Genomic DNA, 17,610 nt, shown 5'->3' with positions numbered 1-17,610 from the left:
ACATCAATACATACAACCAGGCTACTAAAAAGACAGCGAAAAAAACAGCAGCCGTTATCGATCATGCACGGCTGTCCTGAACATTTCGTGTGAAAGACAAGATTAAATGTGTGTACCTGTGCTGTGTGTCGGAGAGGTGCAGAGGCGCGTCTCGTGCTGTAATATGAACGCGTTTGCGCTCGCGCTAGACTCACTCGCAGACTCAGGAGAGATATCTGACTGACTGCTGGTTCCTCGCGCTGACCCAGTCTCAGCGCGCGCCTGACGTCACGGACACCCTACAGCTCTGCGCCAATCAGAGGACAGAGATCGCTGAATCAGGTAATAGAGGCGGGGTTATGTCTGTCTGACTCGCTGTTCCCAGAATTTGATCTAATAGCTGGAATTATGATATCATTATTCCTTAGAGCAGCTCAGGATGTGCTGATGGGGACATTTGTTTAAGAAAATCTCTCCCGCTGTCCCTCGATCTCTTTGGTGATATAAGTGAAAATGTTCATACATAAACATGCAGTGTGTAGTGCTTTTCTACTGGGATTTAATCACATTTCCCTTGAAAAAGTAAAGTAAGGGATTACTCTTTATTTGTCTGAAATGTTGTTACTTTTGAACTAATAGCATTAAATGCTGTATAGACTAGGCTTTAGGACAAAACAATAGTGGATTTAATATTACAATGTAACGTCTAATGTTAAAATATGTTTTCATGTAACCTTCTCCCTTTAAATACTTTGGTCAGTTCAAGAAAAATTTATGAAATTTGATGTCTTTTATTTGAAAGAATGAAAAGAGCAGTTTCATGTCTATCCTTGTGTTCAACTGGTCAAGGTTGATATGGGATTTAGAAAGAAATTAGTAACAAGTGATGCAATAATATTTAGAGAGATTAATTAGTACAGAAATATCTATCTATCTATCTATCTATCTATCTATCTATCTATCTATCTATCTATCTATCTATCTATCTATCTATCTATCTATCTATCTATCTATCTATCTATCTATCTATCTATCTATCTAATAAAATATTTCAATATATACAATTTATAAAAGCTGTGCAAGGGCTTGGATAGTGAATCCCTTACTAGGATATTCAAATATGTGACTTAAATTACATGGCATGTTTTATATTTTGCGTTTCCTTCATTCACCGCTTGAATTTTAAAATTCATATATAAATGTTATAACTTTGTTGTTTGTTCAACTGGCAGATGGTTGTACTTGTCTTCACCTGACCCAACCATAGACAGTATAAGAAGGACCCAACAACCAATGTTTACAGTATGAACAAAAACATTACGCCACCCACTGGTGAAAATTATTTTTGCTTTTGCGTATACTCTACTTCTAGGCCTACTTTACTGTAAACTTCATATTTGTAATATGTGGAAGAAAAAAATAAGTATGTAATTACATATATAGCCTATATATAACGATACGAATGCAATGCACATAATTTATATATTTAAATATTATTGTACAAGTTAATGATTATGAAACAAAGCTTATGAAACTCTAATCGTCTTTCTTATGTGTCACGTGTCGCTGAGCCTCTAGAGGGCGCTGTGTTTGAAACTGAACACGTTAACGCGGAGTGTGTTGCCTGGTGACGCCGAAGCTGAGCTTGATGTTTCCTGCGCCCTCTGTCACCAGAACAAGTTTCAAACAGACAAATCACCGTCGATGCGTTGAGAATAACGCGCTCACTTGTATTCCAACTCCTGCGGACTGGCCTCTGTGTCGCTATGTGATGATACACACAGACAGCATCTCTGGAAGAGCATCATGGACAGTTACTTGTTCGTTCGAGTTGTGGGGAAGGGGAGCTACGGGGAGGTGAACCTGGTCAGACACAAATCTGACCGGAAACAGGTAACTTAACGTAACGTTAAACTACGGTAACGTTAGTAGAGTCAACACTGCTTTAGACATTTCACTACTGGCCAAGCTCAACTAATGTCTTAGTTCATATCCGATTGTGTTGTTGTTGTTGTTGTTGTTGTTGTTGTTTTTACTGCTGAGAGTTAGCATCTTCCATGAAAATGTCTAATTATTGAATTTAACTGTTACATATTTTAGGAAAAGGGTACCGTTAGGAATTTTGTATTATTGCATGATTCATTAGTTAAATACATTAGTTAACGTTAACATGAACTAAGAATTAACAATACTTCTACAGCATTTATTAATCTTAGTTCATGTTAATTTGCTAATACATTATTAAAATCAAATGTTGTATTGTTAGCATTAGTTACTGCACTGTGAACTAACATGAACAAACAGTGAACAGCTGGATTTTATTAACTAACATCAACAAATATGAATTAATACTGTAACAATACTGTCATGTTTTAACAAAAGTATTGTACATTATTAATTCATGTTAAAAATTAATTAACTAGTGATAACAAATGAGACCTTATTGTAAATTGTTACCAATATTCCTTGTACGTAACACTTATATATAATAACTTAATTTAAGAGGCAAATTATGTGCCTAAATGATACTTCATATCAGAGTGATCATGTATATTTAATATGAATATGTATGAAAAATATGAATCGGATCGATCTGTTATATTAAGCATATAAAGCAATGTTTTAAGTGTTCTTATTATTTGACTAATTATTATAAAGGCAGTTGACATCCTGCAGTGTATAATGCTCTAAAACTATTTGAAACCATTTTGAACAGCATTTTTTTAATTAAAATTTGAATTACTCTTTAATTAATCTTCATACATACCGTTTTTGTGATTGTTTGTCAAGCAGGACCATTTAAAGTCGGCATAAACAAATGTTTTCTTCCCTATTTAGACGTATATCTGAGTGGAACAGCTTCTTGAACAAGAACATATGTAGGTTATTTAGACTAAAGGTTACGAGGGAACATGCATTAAAAAATATTTTCTTCATGGATAAATAATTTATAATAAGTACTGCAATGTTCCATAAAAAATAGGAATTGTCAATTTGTAAAAGAAGTAGTTAGCCTCACTTAAAACATACAGTTTCCTTCATACAAACTGAAAATAATGGACATTTGGATCTGGAATATATGATTGCTGATAATATGTTCCGTTCCTTCTTTGTGCAACTAACTTTAAATTGTTTTCCTAAAGGAATAGTTCACTTCAAACGGAAATTCTGTCATCATGTACTCACCCTCAAGTTGTTTCAAACCTGTATGAATTTATTTCTTCTGCTGAACAAATAAGGAAGATATTTTGAAGAATGCCAGTAACCAAACAGTTTATTATGGACGCCATTGACTTCCATAGTAGGAAAAAAAAAATACTATGGAAGTCAATGGGATCCATAAACTGGGATCAATCTTCCTTTGTGTTCTGCAAAAGAAAGAAATTCACACAGGTTTGAATTGAAACAACTTGAGGGTGAGTACATGATGAATTTTCAATTTGAAGTGAACTATTCCTTTAAAATGTGGACATTTTCCACTAGGATTCATGTCTTATGTGCAAAGTTGTAGCTTGATATCTTGTATGGGTTTGGCAGTTTGTGATCAAGAAGCTGAACCTGAGAACATCCTCCAGACGCGAACGGCGAGCCGCGGAGCAAGAAGCACAGCTCCTCTCTCAGCTCAAGCATCCCAACATAGTCACATACCGGGAATCATGGGAAGGCGAGGACTGCCAGCTCTACATCGTGATGGGTTTCTGTGAGGGAGGAGATCTGTACCACAGACTCAAACTGCAGAAGGGAGAACTGCTGCCCGAGAGACAGGTCGTGGAGTGGTTCGTTCAAATAGCCATGGCCCTTCAGGTAACTCGATATCCATCAGTCTGTCCAATTGTCCTTTCCGAAGTTTCAGCTGCGTCATAAAGCTGTTGCCCTTTTTTTATTTATCTATTATAGTATTTACATGAGAAGCACATTCTACATCGAGATCTGAAAACACAGAATATTTTCTTGACGAAAACCAATATAATCAAAGTGGGTGATCTGGGCATCGCACGGGTCTTGGAGAATCAGAACGATATGGCCAGCACTCTGATCGGCACACCTTACTACATGAGTCCAGAACTCTTCTCCAACAAACCTTACAACTACAAGGTACTGCATGCTCACAATGACTCTGGATTCAGTCTACGTCAATGATCATGTCTATATCCACTAATGTATATTGCTAAATAGGTGAATGTCACAAAACCATTATTTATTTATTTTACCCCAAAGTCAATAGAGAAAAAAACCCCATTATATTGTTGTTTCTGTTTTTATTTAGGAACTAACAATTAATAAATAAAAATAAAAAAAAGTTAAGCATATATAAATATACTATATTTCAAAAGTTTGGGTCAGTAAGATTTGTTTTAAATAAATTATTAATATTATTCTGCAAGGATGCATTCAGTTTATCAAAAGTTACAGACTTCACCTCAGACGTTTACATTGTTACAAAACATTTCTATTTCAAATATGTTTAATGTTCATTGTAGAATCCTGAAAATAGTTGATCACGGTTTACACAAAAACAATATGAAGCAGCACAACTGTTTTAAACATTGATAATAATAAGAAATGTTTCTTAAGCTCTAAATCATCATATTAGAATGATTTCTGAAGGATCATGTGACACTGAAGACTGGAGTAATAATGCTGAAAATTCTGCTTTGCATCACAGGAATAAATTACATTTTAAAATATAGAAATAGAAAACAGAACGTATTTCACAGTTGTTATAATATTTTTACAATATTTCAGTTTGCACTGAATTTTTAGCAAATAAATGCAGTCTTGGTGAGCATAAGAAACTTTTGTTAAAAGCATATAAAATCTAACCAAACCCACACTTTTGAACTTATGTAATATATTTTTATATAAAATATTATTTGAAATGTAAAAGGTTACACAATGTAATGATGGAGAATTGGCTCGAAATTTTTTTTTTCTTAATTTTTAAGGCAGAAATCTAAACAGTCCTAAAAAAGCTTCTTTTTATTTTAGGGCAACCTGGAGTTTTTTTCACCCAAATGTGTTTAAGATGAATCATTATTTATGTTTGTTCATTTCAGTTATGTGTGTTTGTGTTTGCAGTCGGATATATGGGCTCTGGGATGTTGCGTGTACGAGATGGCAACTCTAAAACATGCCTTCAACGCAAAAGACATGAACTCTCTCGTCTATCGGATCGTAGAAGGGAAGGTAGAGGGTTATATCCATCATCTGTTTCACTGCTGAACTGGGAATATTTGCATTTGTCAGATCTAAAGAGCTTTCCATTCATATCAGTACTCATTTCATCCTTCCTCATATTATATTAACAGTATTATTAATTATTCATTTGTAATATTCAGCTGCCCCAGATGCCGAGTAAGTACGACCCCCAGCTGGGAGAGCTGATAAAGCGGATGCTGTGTAAGAAACCAGAGGACAGGCCGGACGTCAAACACATCCTCCGACAGCCGTACATTAAACGCCAGATCTCCATGTTCCTGGAGGCCACGAAAGAGTATGTGCTTATTCATACCTCTCCAATAAAATTCAAATAAAAGATTCCACTAGATTTCAGTAGGTTTGTAACCTGGGATTCGCCATTTTTAACAAACAAATATTGTCCGATACCGATATTTGTCATTTGCTCATAGGGCTGTGCGATATTGAAGAAAAATGCGATATTCGATATGCGATACGATAATGCTTAAAGTGTGTAAAATAAACTTAAATTATCTTTAAAATGATATAACCTACATGTGTTTCACATTCTTTTTATGACAAGAAAGTGAACATCAGATATATACATTTGCAATATTTCAATAAATTCGATATATTGTGCAGCCCTACTCTCTTATTTAATCTTTTGTCATTTAGATTATTGTTTTAAATAAGCAATGTTCAAAATGTAAGTATACTGGCTAGTTTATTGCTGCATCATCAAATCATTTCTATTGAACATGGATCCATTTAACATTCAACAGGCCAACATAAAAACAAAATACAACAGAACAAAGATGCATATGAAATTAACAGTGCTTTTCAAGTAGGTCTAACAGTAGTTCCAGTAATAAAATGCTAAATATATAATTTATTGTATAAATTAAATATACATTAATCTTTATTAATGTTTCAAAAGTGATTTAGTCAAGAGTAGTGATGTAGTTTGTTGTTTGATTAACTATAAAGGGGTCATGAACTGGCTTTTTAAATTTTTTATATTGTTGTCTGAGGTCAACTTATGACGTTCGCTTGGTTTTTACATTCAAAAACATCTACATTAATAAGTAATAAGCTATTTTCTACCCTGGTTTTGAGTCTAGCTCCTGAAACGCTCGGTTTTATGGGCGTGTCGCATTGAAGACTTGGAAGTAAACGCCCACTGCTATGATTGGATAACAGTTTTGCATATTATAATGAGTTTCATGTAATGCGCGAATCGATGGGCGGGGCTAAACAGTTGGTGTTGAAGAAGGCGTTGATCTTCTTCTGCGGAGGCGGGGTTTGATACCCTGTGACGTCGTAGATCCCCACTTTGAAAAACCTGTCGTTCACTGGGCCTGCTGTCAATACAAGCTTTTATTGGACTAACAGGGAAGTTTTCAGTTATGAAACTTACAGGATATTCTTATAGTATGATGACCTCGTCCTCTTATATGTCAAAAGCTCAAAGAAAAATAGATTTCTCAGTTCATCACCCCTTTAAAACAGAAAGCAGCGCTGCAGGAATATTAGGCTGCTGTCACTTTGAGAGCTGTACAGATTCAATATACTGGTACACAAGCGAATGTTTACGTTCATTTAAGACATAACCAACTATGTTTACAAGGAGACTCGCCAAGGTGTGCATTTTGATATAAATTTGTGTGAATTAGAAGTATAAGAGAACTCAATTCAGTATTTGTGCCCTGAGACGTGGCTTTTCAGGTGTGTACTTTGTATGTGTGTGCGCACTCAAAACCTCTCACACAGTGAGTAGAATTGAGTTCTCTTTCGCGTCTTGCGCTTGAATATTTAAATTAGCGAGGCTTAAAGACATGTGCAAAGGATAAAGATTCGTGAAGAGTGACAGTTCCATCAGTTTTCCCGAGCGTTGTTCACGCTTCCCCCAGGTAGTCCTTATTGTTGAGCCCTGCTGATTTCAATTTGTTTTGGCAAGTATTCAATTATTTAACCAAAGAAAAACGTTGAATTGTGCGACAGACATTATACAACTCAGTGCGTTCACACAGTAAACCATATGTTTGTAATATCGGCCTTTTTCATGCTGTAGCCGATATATCGATGGTTTTAAATTGATAAAAAATTGCCCGATAAAAGTCAGCGGCCGATACATCGGTCCATCTCTAGTTGTAACGGTACACAAAGATGACGCTTCGGTACATACACTGAACAAAATTATAAACGCAACACTTTTGTGTTTGCTCCCATTTTTCATGATTTTTTCTGTGTACACAAAAGGCCTATTTCTCTCAAATATTGTTCATAAATCTATGTGAAGGAGATGTGTTGCACTGCGTGAGGCAAATGGTGGTCTCACCAGATACTGACTGGTTTTATTGTGGCCAGCCTAAGGCACACCTGTGCGGTAATCATGCTGTCTAATCAGCATCTTGATACGCCACACCTGTGAGGATGGATTATCTCGGCAAAGGAGAAGTGCTCACTAACACAGATTTAGACAGATTTGTGAACAATATTTGAGAGAAATAGGCCTTTTGTGTACATAGAAAAAGTCTTAGATCTTTGAGTTCAGCTCATGAAAAATGGGGCCAAAAACAAAAGTGTTGCGTTTATAATTTTGTTCAGTATATGTTAGCCAAATATTTTAGAATAAGGTTGGGATTATTTAGCCTGGCTCCGCCCTTCTACGTACTTCCGCTCAATTTTTATTTTCCTTCAGTACTACGTCTGGGCTTGCGGTATAGTCTTGGGTTTTCTCCGATACATTTTTTACCGGTCCAACCAGTGAACAGAGGGAGTGGCTGAGAATGATGACGTTGAGGTCGTGCGTTAGTTTGAGTTGACATGCGTCACAAGACTCACGACCAAACGTTAGCGATTGGTTATGGCAGATCCAGAGTGGCTCTGGGCAGATCCAATAGTTTTAAACTTCAACAGAGGACCCGCCTTCAAGGAAGTTAACGCTTGTCAATGGAGAGAGGCCAGACTCTCTGTACAAATGAAATGTACGCGAGTCTGGTAGGACCAGGCTAAGGATTATTGGGCTCTCATTCTAATCCTCTCCATCTATTTGACACACATGCTCTCCAGCACTTGTTCATTGAAGTCTGCAAATCTAAAGTTAAATTCTGACTCGCTTTCTGTCAGGATAATCCTTTATGTGAAATTGAAAAGCTTGGGTGAATTTGTAACATTTACAGGTAAGTATACATCTGCAAGATGTGAGTTGTGCGCTGACAGTAAGGAAAGCCATGTAGGTTTATGATTTAGTTTGAAGTGCATAATTTAAAGCATTTCTCATGTTTAAGACAGGTTGGATTGTGCACTTATTCTGTAGCTACTTCATTATTTTTCAGATGTGTTTGCAACATCAAAGTATATTGATATACACGATATTGCCCTCATAAGGAGTTTAAAATGACATTCCGCACACAGAGAAGTTCCACACGTGCCGTGATTAAAACAATACTGTATTCATTTGGTACACGTGTACAAAATTTTTCAGTGCGGGTCTTTCGGTTCGGTACGTGCGGAACGTAATTATAAGTGTACCTTTACACCCCTTGTTTACAGTGGTCTGTCCTGTTACTGATCTAACAGGAAAACTGCCAAATCACGGAAAAATGCAGCGAACAGCAAACCGAGTGCCGGATCAGATGGCTCAACCAAACCGAATCATGAAGTTCAGCCACAGTCTTTTAACTCTGAGTCAAAGACCAGAAGAAAAAAGGTAGGATGAAGCTGCCAAGTGGCTGATTTTATGACTATGTGTGTGGACACGATCTCAGTTCACCCGTTTTGTTTTTCCACTTTTCATAGGTTGAAGAAAATAACTTGAACCGACAACAACTCTGTAACGGTGCAGTGGAAAATGTGGTTCCTAACCCACCCTTGCCCCCCAAATCCCCTAATCGAGACTTTCTGAACTCAACAGGCCAATCTATAGCCACTATTACCAATGTAGACATTGAAATCCAATCCCAGAAACAAAGAAAAGCCAAGCCACCACAGCCAAAGCCCAGCAGCCATCAGAACCACAAGCCTCCATCTGTGAGCGTGAAGAAAGAAGATCCCAGTCCTCCTCAGACACACCCTCTGAAACAAGAGTTTGGTGTCAGCAGGACGGAGGATAAGATGTCAGCGGATGGATTGAGATCAGAAAGCTCAAACACTCCCAAACCTGCAGATCGAACCAAGAACAAGGCTCTTGAAGCAAGTATGGATCTCAAAGACGACACTATGAAGCTCCTGCAGGAGGCAGGGGTGGAGGACCTCCCGTACGAGCCCACCGAACAACATCACAATGCTGAGAGAAAGTCCGAGAGCCAAAGAACTTCAACGGCTGTTGACGATAACCACAGCAATGCGTGTGTCATAAAGGATGTTCCTACTGGAAGTTCAACTGAGGAGAGTGAGGTACGTTACTGTGATGGAACCAATCAAAGCTTCTGATAGGTTTGCTTAATATAAAGCTGGGTGCACACTGTGCGATTTATGATTGGCTTTTGACATGGCGCTTGTCGTAGGAGAAGTCACACTGCAGGACTGCAGGACTCAGAACTTCTGACAATGCCAGTATTTTGTTGGAGGTCATATTTGATCGCAACGGTCATTAATCGGCTGTCAGTGAGCAAGTCAAACTAGCGATCAAAGACTACAGATTTTGGCGTAGGATCAGAGGAATCTTTTAGGATTCATAAACTTTGTCTCAGACAGTAAAATCGTGGCCAAAATCGTACAGTGTGAACCCGGCTTTAAGCCGTAACTCTGTTAAAGTCCCTCTTATATTGATAGACTTTAATATGTTTTATGATCTGTACTAAAAGAAAGATTCACAATGAGAAAGATTCGTAAGGGGTAATGGACCAAAGAAGTACAATTCTGTCATTATTCACTCACTCTCATGTCATTCCAAACCTGTAAGACGTCAATGGTCACTAAAACTGTTTGGTTACCAATCATGTTCTTTGAAATGTCATGTTTTGTGTTCCACACAAGAAAAAAAGTTGTACAGGTTTGGGACAACATGAAGGTGAGTAAAAGATGACAGGACTTTCAGTTTTCAGGAACTTTCCCTTTAATTGATTTGATTGATTGAATCATTGATTGATTCTAAAGTATTTTTTTATCATTGACATTGCAGGGAAGTTTAGACTCTACAGAGAAACTACTCAAGCCTGTTCCTGTCATTTTAATGGTAAAACACTGTTCTTTCTTTTCTTTCTTTCTTTCTTTCTTTCTTTCTTTCTTTCTTTCTTGTTTTAAATAATTTTATTTAAATATATTTATGAAAATTTATATTGTAAAATTTATACTTTAAATAAATATTACAAAAATATGTATTTACTTAATTGTTTTTATTATTAATGGTAACACTTTACAATAAGGTTCATTAGTTAACATTAGTTAACTACTTTAGTTAACATGAACTAAGAATGAACAATACTTCTTCAGCATTTATTAATCTTAGTTAATATTATATTCAACATGTACTAATACGTTATTAAAACCAAAGGTTGTGTTTGTTAACATTAGTAAATGCACTGTGAACTAACATGAATAAACAATGACCAGCTGTATTTTTAATAACTATTAACAAAGATGAATAAATAATGTAACCTTGTTGTTAGTTCATATTAGTTAATACATTAATGTTAACTAATGAACCTTATTGTAAAGTGTTACCTTATTAATAGTACAAATATTTACTTAATCCTTTAAATCCTGATAGTAAAACACAGGTGTTATTATTGCTTTTGTTTTTCAGATTGGTGATTGAAATACAATTACTTTTTGTACAAATCATTAATGAATTGTTGTCGTTGCTGCTGTGTATTACAAAAATATTTTGAATTTATATTTTTATTATAAATATTAAAGGTAGGGTAGGTAGGATTTATATAAAAACTTTTTACCAAATTTGATTAAACTTTCTATATATATCAATGCATAATTAAAATGTAAGTACTCTGATAAAAAGAGTATAAAAATCGAGTGACTCTAGACCGTTTAATCTTCATTAAACACAGCTCATTATTTCCATTCGGGACGAATCACAGGATTGGCTTGCGCGACTGTCACTCTCCGTCGCCATGACTACCGCCGTTATTACTGGCTCTGCCCACGTGCGCGCAGTCGCGCACCCGTTTTTAGGTGGGAGTGAATGGAATTAATGAGCTGTGTTTAATGAAGATTAAACGGTCTAGAGTCACTCGATTTGTATACTCTTTTTATCAGAGTACTTACATTTTAATTATGCATTGGTATATAAAGACAGTTTAAACAAATTTGAATAAAAGTTTTTTTTAGACAATTCTGACCTACCCTACCTTTAATATAATCCTTTAAATAATATTTAAACATGACTTATAATAACATTTAGGAGCCATGCAATTCAGAGTCCACATCGCTCTCAGATGACAGCAGAGCAGTTCCTCTTCCTCCTTCCTCTTCCTCCGAACCATCCGTGTCACGTCAGCGCAGGCAGAGGAAGAAGGACACGTCTCTAGATGACCACAACACTCATCAAGTGAGTAGCTGGAGGAATTTATCAAAGAATTACTACAAACCAGAATGAATTCACAAACTCCTCCTTATATTGTCTGTCACTGATCTTACTCACTAAAACATTTGTATGTTCAGGTCAAAGCAGTGCCCAGACCTCTGCCGCCTCTTCCTGAAGATATCCTATCAACAAACAGTGCACAGAAAGCCCAGAGTAACTCCGAGATGAACAGACCTACCGATCTCTCATCCGAGAACACTCCAGAACAGGCGGTGAGACATTGGGGACTGTGTTAAACCGCTTTATACAGAGTATCCATGTAAAGAATGCATGTGCACATGCAGTAATCGGATATTTCTCATGGCATTATGTTTCTTTTAAACAATTAGTTTGAAGCTTTGTGTTTCATCTGTAAGTTTGTTGTTAGTAAAAATCACTGTACTTACAGAATCGTCCACTGTCTGCGAGGGAAAGGAGAAGACTGAAGCAATTACAGGAGAACTCCAGACAACAAGGTTTGTGAATTTCTTTGAATGTCGTGGAAATGTTTAAAAAACAATAATAATGTGAATGGAACGTGGACAAATTACAGCAAAAATAGACCAAAACAACACAAGATCTGAGTACACTTTTGGTGTCGGGAGCAATGACCTTGTTCACATGCACTCCATTTTTCGACTAAGGTCCATATTCTGTTTAAAGCTTTAAATGCTTCATAGCTTCAGGGTTATTATCGTGAACTAAAACTAATGCTATTAAAAACTGTTTTGTTAAATAACAAATTATAAATGTTAGATGTTAATGCACTAAATTACTGACTGGAAATAAATACAAACCAAAACTAAACAATAACTAAAGCTAAATCTAAGACTGAAATCAAAATAAATTAAACCTAAAGTACTGTTTAAATAAATGAATAAAATGACAAAGCACATAACAAGATTACTAAAAAACAATTAAACTAAAATGAAAATATAAAAATAAAAGCTAATTCAAATTATGAATAAAAACTATTAATATGTAAATAATACTAAGATAACGCTGCACAGCTATTGGAATATAGACATAGACATGCACATTTCTTTTTCTTGTGTTCTTTTCTGAAAATGAAGATGAAATATGACCATATTCTGACGACTGCCGGAATATTCTTTTGTATATAAATACAATCTATATGTATGCTAGATTCTTTATCAAACTGTTCCCTTTTTAGTACACTTAAAGGGATAGTTCACCCAAAAATGAAAATGCTCACGTTGTTCCAAACCTGTATGAGTTTCTTTCTCCTGCTGAGCACAAAAGAAGATATTTTGAAGAATGTCCGTAACCAGACAGTTGACGGGCCCCATTGACTTCCATGTTATTTTTTTCCATACTAACGAAGTCAGTGGGGTCCATAAACTGTCTGGTTACCCATATTCTTTACAATATCTTCTTTTGTGTTCAGCAGAAATAAACTCATACAGGTTTGGAACAACTTGAGAATTTTCATTTTTGGGTGATCTATCTCTTTAAAGGAGGGTCTGACTTTCATTGTTAAAGAGGCCTCGCGAGCGATAACACCCGTAAGAACAGTATTGGCGGATCAAAGCGAGACGTTTCTGCATGTGTCCATTAGAATGCATGAGGGGCTGTAGAGCCGCCCACTATGATCAAAGCCACAGGTGCTGCATACATGAATTCAGATAAAAGGAGATTTAGTACAGTTTCAATGAATATGATTCCTTAGTTTCTTTTCTTTGAAGCAGCGTCCGCTGTCAAAAGGTCACCTTGTGATGTCCCCTCATTAGACAGTAAGCAGACAGACCAGCTACACTGCCCGAGACCTGCCAGCACAACCTTGGAAACAAAAAAGGTATGTCTACAGTCTTTCCAACAGCACACACTTCATACTTGCAGTATAAGACCATTTAGACAGAATCTGAGTCCTTGCTTAAAGTCATAGTTCACCCAAAAATCTAAATCTCCACTCTTTCTTCTGTGGGACATTTTAGATATTTTGAAAAATATATATTTTTCCATTCAATGGTTCCCAACATTCTTCATTTGATCTATGTATTATTATGTCAGATCTTCTATACAATAAATTCATACAGGTTTGGAACAACATGAGGGTGAGAAAATGATGACAAAAGTTTCATTTTGTGGTGAACTATCCCTTTAAATTCCCCATGTAATAAAACCCGTTTCATCTGGACTTTAAATAAATATACTCTATGAGTGGTTTCCCAAAATGAGGAATTTAACATCCTTCTGCGTAACCTCTCTTTTACACTCTTCCACTGCAGTCGCACCTTTTCCATTAATGGGACAATCGAGAAATATGCAGCAATTGTAAAAATTATGCGCGAGTCAAGTCATTTAACTAAGAAGCAAGTGGCTGTATTTATGAACGATTCATTGAATCATTGACTCACGATTCGTTCAATACCGCAGATTCGTTCATGAACAACCACTGTGTGTTTCAGTCCTGCTGTGGCTTTCGTTGAAACTATTATTTTGTTGCAAAATAGTGCAAACAATACTGTTTTAAAATGTTCAAGTAATATTACACTTTTGTTTTTTTGAAATGTTTTATAAAATCAGTCACATTTGCACACGTGTGGAAATTTTGGAAAAAATCTCGTATAATAGACATTATAAACATTAAAAACAAGAACTCGCACACAGTATGTTTTTGTATTGAAGAGAGTTTGAGTCTTCATCGATCTCTATGTACTGTGTCTATAATGTGCTCTGTGCTAAAAGTGCTAAATCCCCACTTTTACAAACTGGTACATTGCCGAGAACAGCAGTAATGTAGTGTTATTTGCTAAGGCCTCAATCTCTCATGGAATCATACGCTCGCTGCTTGTGTGGATGCGGTCGGCTTTGACCGCGAAACATGAGGTCATTTGATTGGATGGCATGCATTTGACCTTTTACAGCATTTTGCATGTTATAAATCTATAAATACATGCTCAGTTTTAATGTTATTTTAAGGTTTCTTAACGTACCGCTCGTCACCTTACATACCCCAGTTTGATAACCACTGCTCTGACATCTACTCAATGTTATGCATCATCACTTTAGAATCCAGGATCTCAGCTAGCTGGTCAAACGGGATCTGACCTGAACTGTTTTGGTTGTGTTTGTGTATCAGGAGAGGAAGTCCTCATGGAGACAGTCTGATGAAGACGAGTGTAGTTCCTCCACCAGCTCCACTGAACGCTCAGAGGGGGACTACAGAGAACGGTAGGACCTCACACTAATGTGCACTCGAATAAGACATAACTGGCTACATTTATGTATGTAAAAATTCTGTATAATGATGGAATTGGGTCATATTCCAGTTATGTATGCGTCATGTAAACTTATGTGTTCTTTGCATTGTTTACGGCCAATAACAGCGACTAAAGGCCAATTGTTTTATTCTTTTTTTATACAGAAAGTGTGAGACCAGTGAGATGCAAGACTTGGTTCAAATGATGACACAGACGTTACACATGGATGCCAGAGATGTATCACTGCCTGAGTTCAAACTAAACAGGAAGTACAGGGACACCCTGATGCTTCATGGGAAATCCAGAGAGGGACAGGGAGATTTCCAAATCAGTGGCTTCCCGTTAGGTAACTCGCATAACTCGTTTTTTTGTGTTCAGTAACATTCACAGTCAACACAAAACTTTAAATTCCTTTAAAGGGGTCATGACATGAGAAACCAAATTTGCCTTGATCTTTTGGTATATAAGAGGTCTTTGTACCATTAAAACGTCCTGCAAGTTTCATAGCTTAAGACGTCCTCCCCATTATAAACGAATCATTTATTTAATCAAGCTCTAAATACAGCTCGTTCTGGATCCATGGTAAGAAGTGACGTCACGGTACGAAGTGACGTACCAGCGTTTGCATATGACCGCCTCCGGCAAAAGACAACTACGCTTAAAGCGCAAGACAACTATGCTCATTTCGTATCGTTGTCGCGCCCGCGCGCCGCGCGCCTCACAAGTGTTCAGTCGACGGACAGCGAGTGGGTCTGTGTACAGGGAAATTTACGATGCCGCAGATGTGCTGTTCCTGGCTGTGGACAAACAACATCTTTGAATACGCTGCGAAAGATCCAGTCGTCAGGGGAAAATGGATGCACTTTATTTTTTGCGGACATCTCAGTCACGGCAGTGTTAGTTTAAGCGTTTGTTCTATACATTTGAAGGATGACTGTTTTGAGAACAAATCCCAAAATGATGCTGGCTTTGCCAGAAAACTGTTGCTCAAAGATAAGTCCGTGCCGACTATTCTGGGCTCAACAACGACGACGCAAACTGTAAGTAATGTATTTAAAACTTTAAACTACTTTTTTAAATACGCTGAATCCGCAAATGTTCTGGCTGGGGGCGTTAACGTCAGATGCATAGGCACTGACGTTAGCCAATCATATCAGTGGGCGTTAACACTGAACTCTTAAAGGGGAAACACCCCCAAAACAGACTGTTTGAGTCAGAGGATGAGAAACAGGGTGGGAAAAGGTCATAAATCACTACATTTTAAAAGTTTTTTGTAAAAAAAAACTATAGTAATACTATATTTTCACCTAAGGGAACATAATAATAAAAAATAAAAAAACATGTCATGACCCCTTTAAATCAGAAAATGCTGAATATTTTTGAACAAATGTGAATTGAGTAATTCTTCATTTTTAGTTCAGTACACTTGTCTGGCGACAGAATCCATCGTTCTATTCCTAATTTTCTGTGTTTAGATGACAGCACGGGTCCGGCAAAGGTCAGGAGAGTGGTCGAGCACTTGCGAACAGATGTGGTTAAAGGACTCGGTGTGAAGCTGTTGGACAGAGTCCTGGACATCATGCAGGAAGAGGATGAAGTTAAGAGAGAGGCAAGTTAGCTAAAGTCCTTGAGCTTGAGCAGAGCTTTAGAAAGACATCAGAATCAATCGGCCATGGAAAATGATTTTCACAAACAAATCATGATTCATCATGAACTGTTGTTGTGTAAAAATTATTCTAAATTTATGATGCAGTGCAGGAACACATGAAACCACACGTACACACATATTGCATACTCTGGGAGCCTTAAGATAACATTTTATACATCTTAAATATATTTAATCATATTTCTTCAGGTGCATTATAGCTCAAGGCGCAAGGTTCCTCTGCTTAAAAATGAAGATTTGCGTTTGTGTGAATGGGGGAATCATTTAGATGAATACTCCAAATTCATGAACATTAGAGGTTAAGAACAAATTGATGCGAGAATGCACAGATTGTGAATTAGACTAATTTCTTGTGCATATAAATTGAGTACTAGTTACATTTTCCTGTTTATCCCTGTAAAGCTGCAGTATTGTAGGTGACTTTGACTAAAGCGTATGTATTTATAGAGAAAAAAAAAAAACATGAAAGCATTTTTAGGAAACATACTAAATAGCAGTTATCCTGATATTTCTATTCTTTTTTTCTATCCAGCATTTACTGCAGGAGCAAATGGGGGAGGATAAATACAAGCGGTACGCAGTGAAAGTGCGACAGCTGAAGTTCTTCGAGGACGTCACATTCAAAGATTGAGCCGGATCAGAAAACACTGATGTCCCATTACTGCTGGTGGGCCGTAGCCCGACTTGTGCTCTTCACAGAAAACACTTCACTGAAGCCTCCTATCAAAAATCACTGTTACTTCTTTGATGCTTTTGTAAATGTATAGTGATATAACTGAGCTTAACACTAGATATGCAACAAATCTATGTTATTATGCACCTTTAAATTTCACAAAAGCATTATTTTCTATTGGAAATGTGAACCTATGCTATGTAGATAGCAATCTTGAATTTACTAGCAAGATGTTGAAAACAGTTTAATAGTTTTCCTATTTTCTGGACTGTATATTTATATGATGAATAATGTAAATCAATAAGAAATGATTTTTAATAAATGACATTTTCAGGAATGCTGTGCTTTCTTTTGCATTAATACA

At 36.6% G+C, this 17,610-nt stretch overlaps 2 protein-coding genes across 6 annotated transcripts in view; one reads left to right on the top strand and one right to left on the bottom strand.

Moving 5' to 3' along the window:
• Positions 1 to 297, bottom strand: part of camk1b (calcium/calmodulin-dependent protein kinase Ib) — a 67,937-nt gene extending 67,640 nt beyond the window's left edge. Inside the window, exon 1 of the mRNA XM_079597957.1 lies at positions 117 to 297. The gene's annotated coding sequence lies outside the window, so the exon portion shown is untranslated. The remainder of the gene's footprint in view (positions 1 to 116) is intronic.
• A 1,258-nt stretch (positions 298 to 1,555) lies between these two features.
• On the top strand, positions 1,556 to 17,596 carry nek4 (NIMA-related kinase 4). Of its 5 annotated transcripts, none has more exons than XM_079597952.1 (16): positions 1,556 to 1,872; positions 3,517 to 3,783; positions 3,877 to 4,074; positions 5,059 to 5,166; positions 5,319 to 5,473; positions 8,740 to 8,869; positions 8,959 to 9,555; positions 10,283 to 10,336; positions 11,522 to 11,668; positions 11,782 to 11,916; positions 12,093 to 12,159; positions 13,435 to 13,499; positions 14,787 to 14,878; positions 15,072 to 15,253; positions 16,383 to 16,516; positions 17,106 to 17,581. In XM_079597952.1, the coding sequence occupies exons 1-16, from the start codon at positions 1,786 to 1,788 to the stop codon at positions 17,202 to 17,204; spliced, it is 2,517 nt and encodes an 838-aa protein (XP_079454078.1). In that variant the 5' UTR covers positions 1,556 to 1,785; the 3' UTR covers positions 17,205 to 17,581. The 5 variants fall into 5 exon arrangements, 3 of the variants coding, with proteins under 3 accessions (XP_079454078.1, XP_079454076.1, XP_079454077.1); XM_079597950.1 differs by having other exon boundaries at positions 1,557 to 1,872; positions 13,390 to 13,499; positions 17,106 to 17,596; XM_079597951.1 differs by having other exon boundaries at positions 1,557 to 1,872; positions 13,393 to 13,499.
• Positions 17,597 to 17,610: the final 14 nt, after the last annotated feature.

This window comes from Phoxinus phoxinus, assembly GCF_949152265.1.
Source record: "Phoxinus phoxinus genome assembly, chromosome: 22".
NCBI lineage: Eukaryota > Metazoa > Chordata > Actinopteri > Cypriniformes > Leuciscidae > Phoxinus > Phoxinus phoxinus.
The sequence above is the reverse complement of the archived record's forward strand: the minus strand, read 5'-3'. Positions and strand labels throughout refer to the sequence as shown.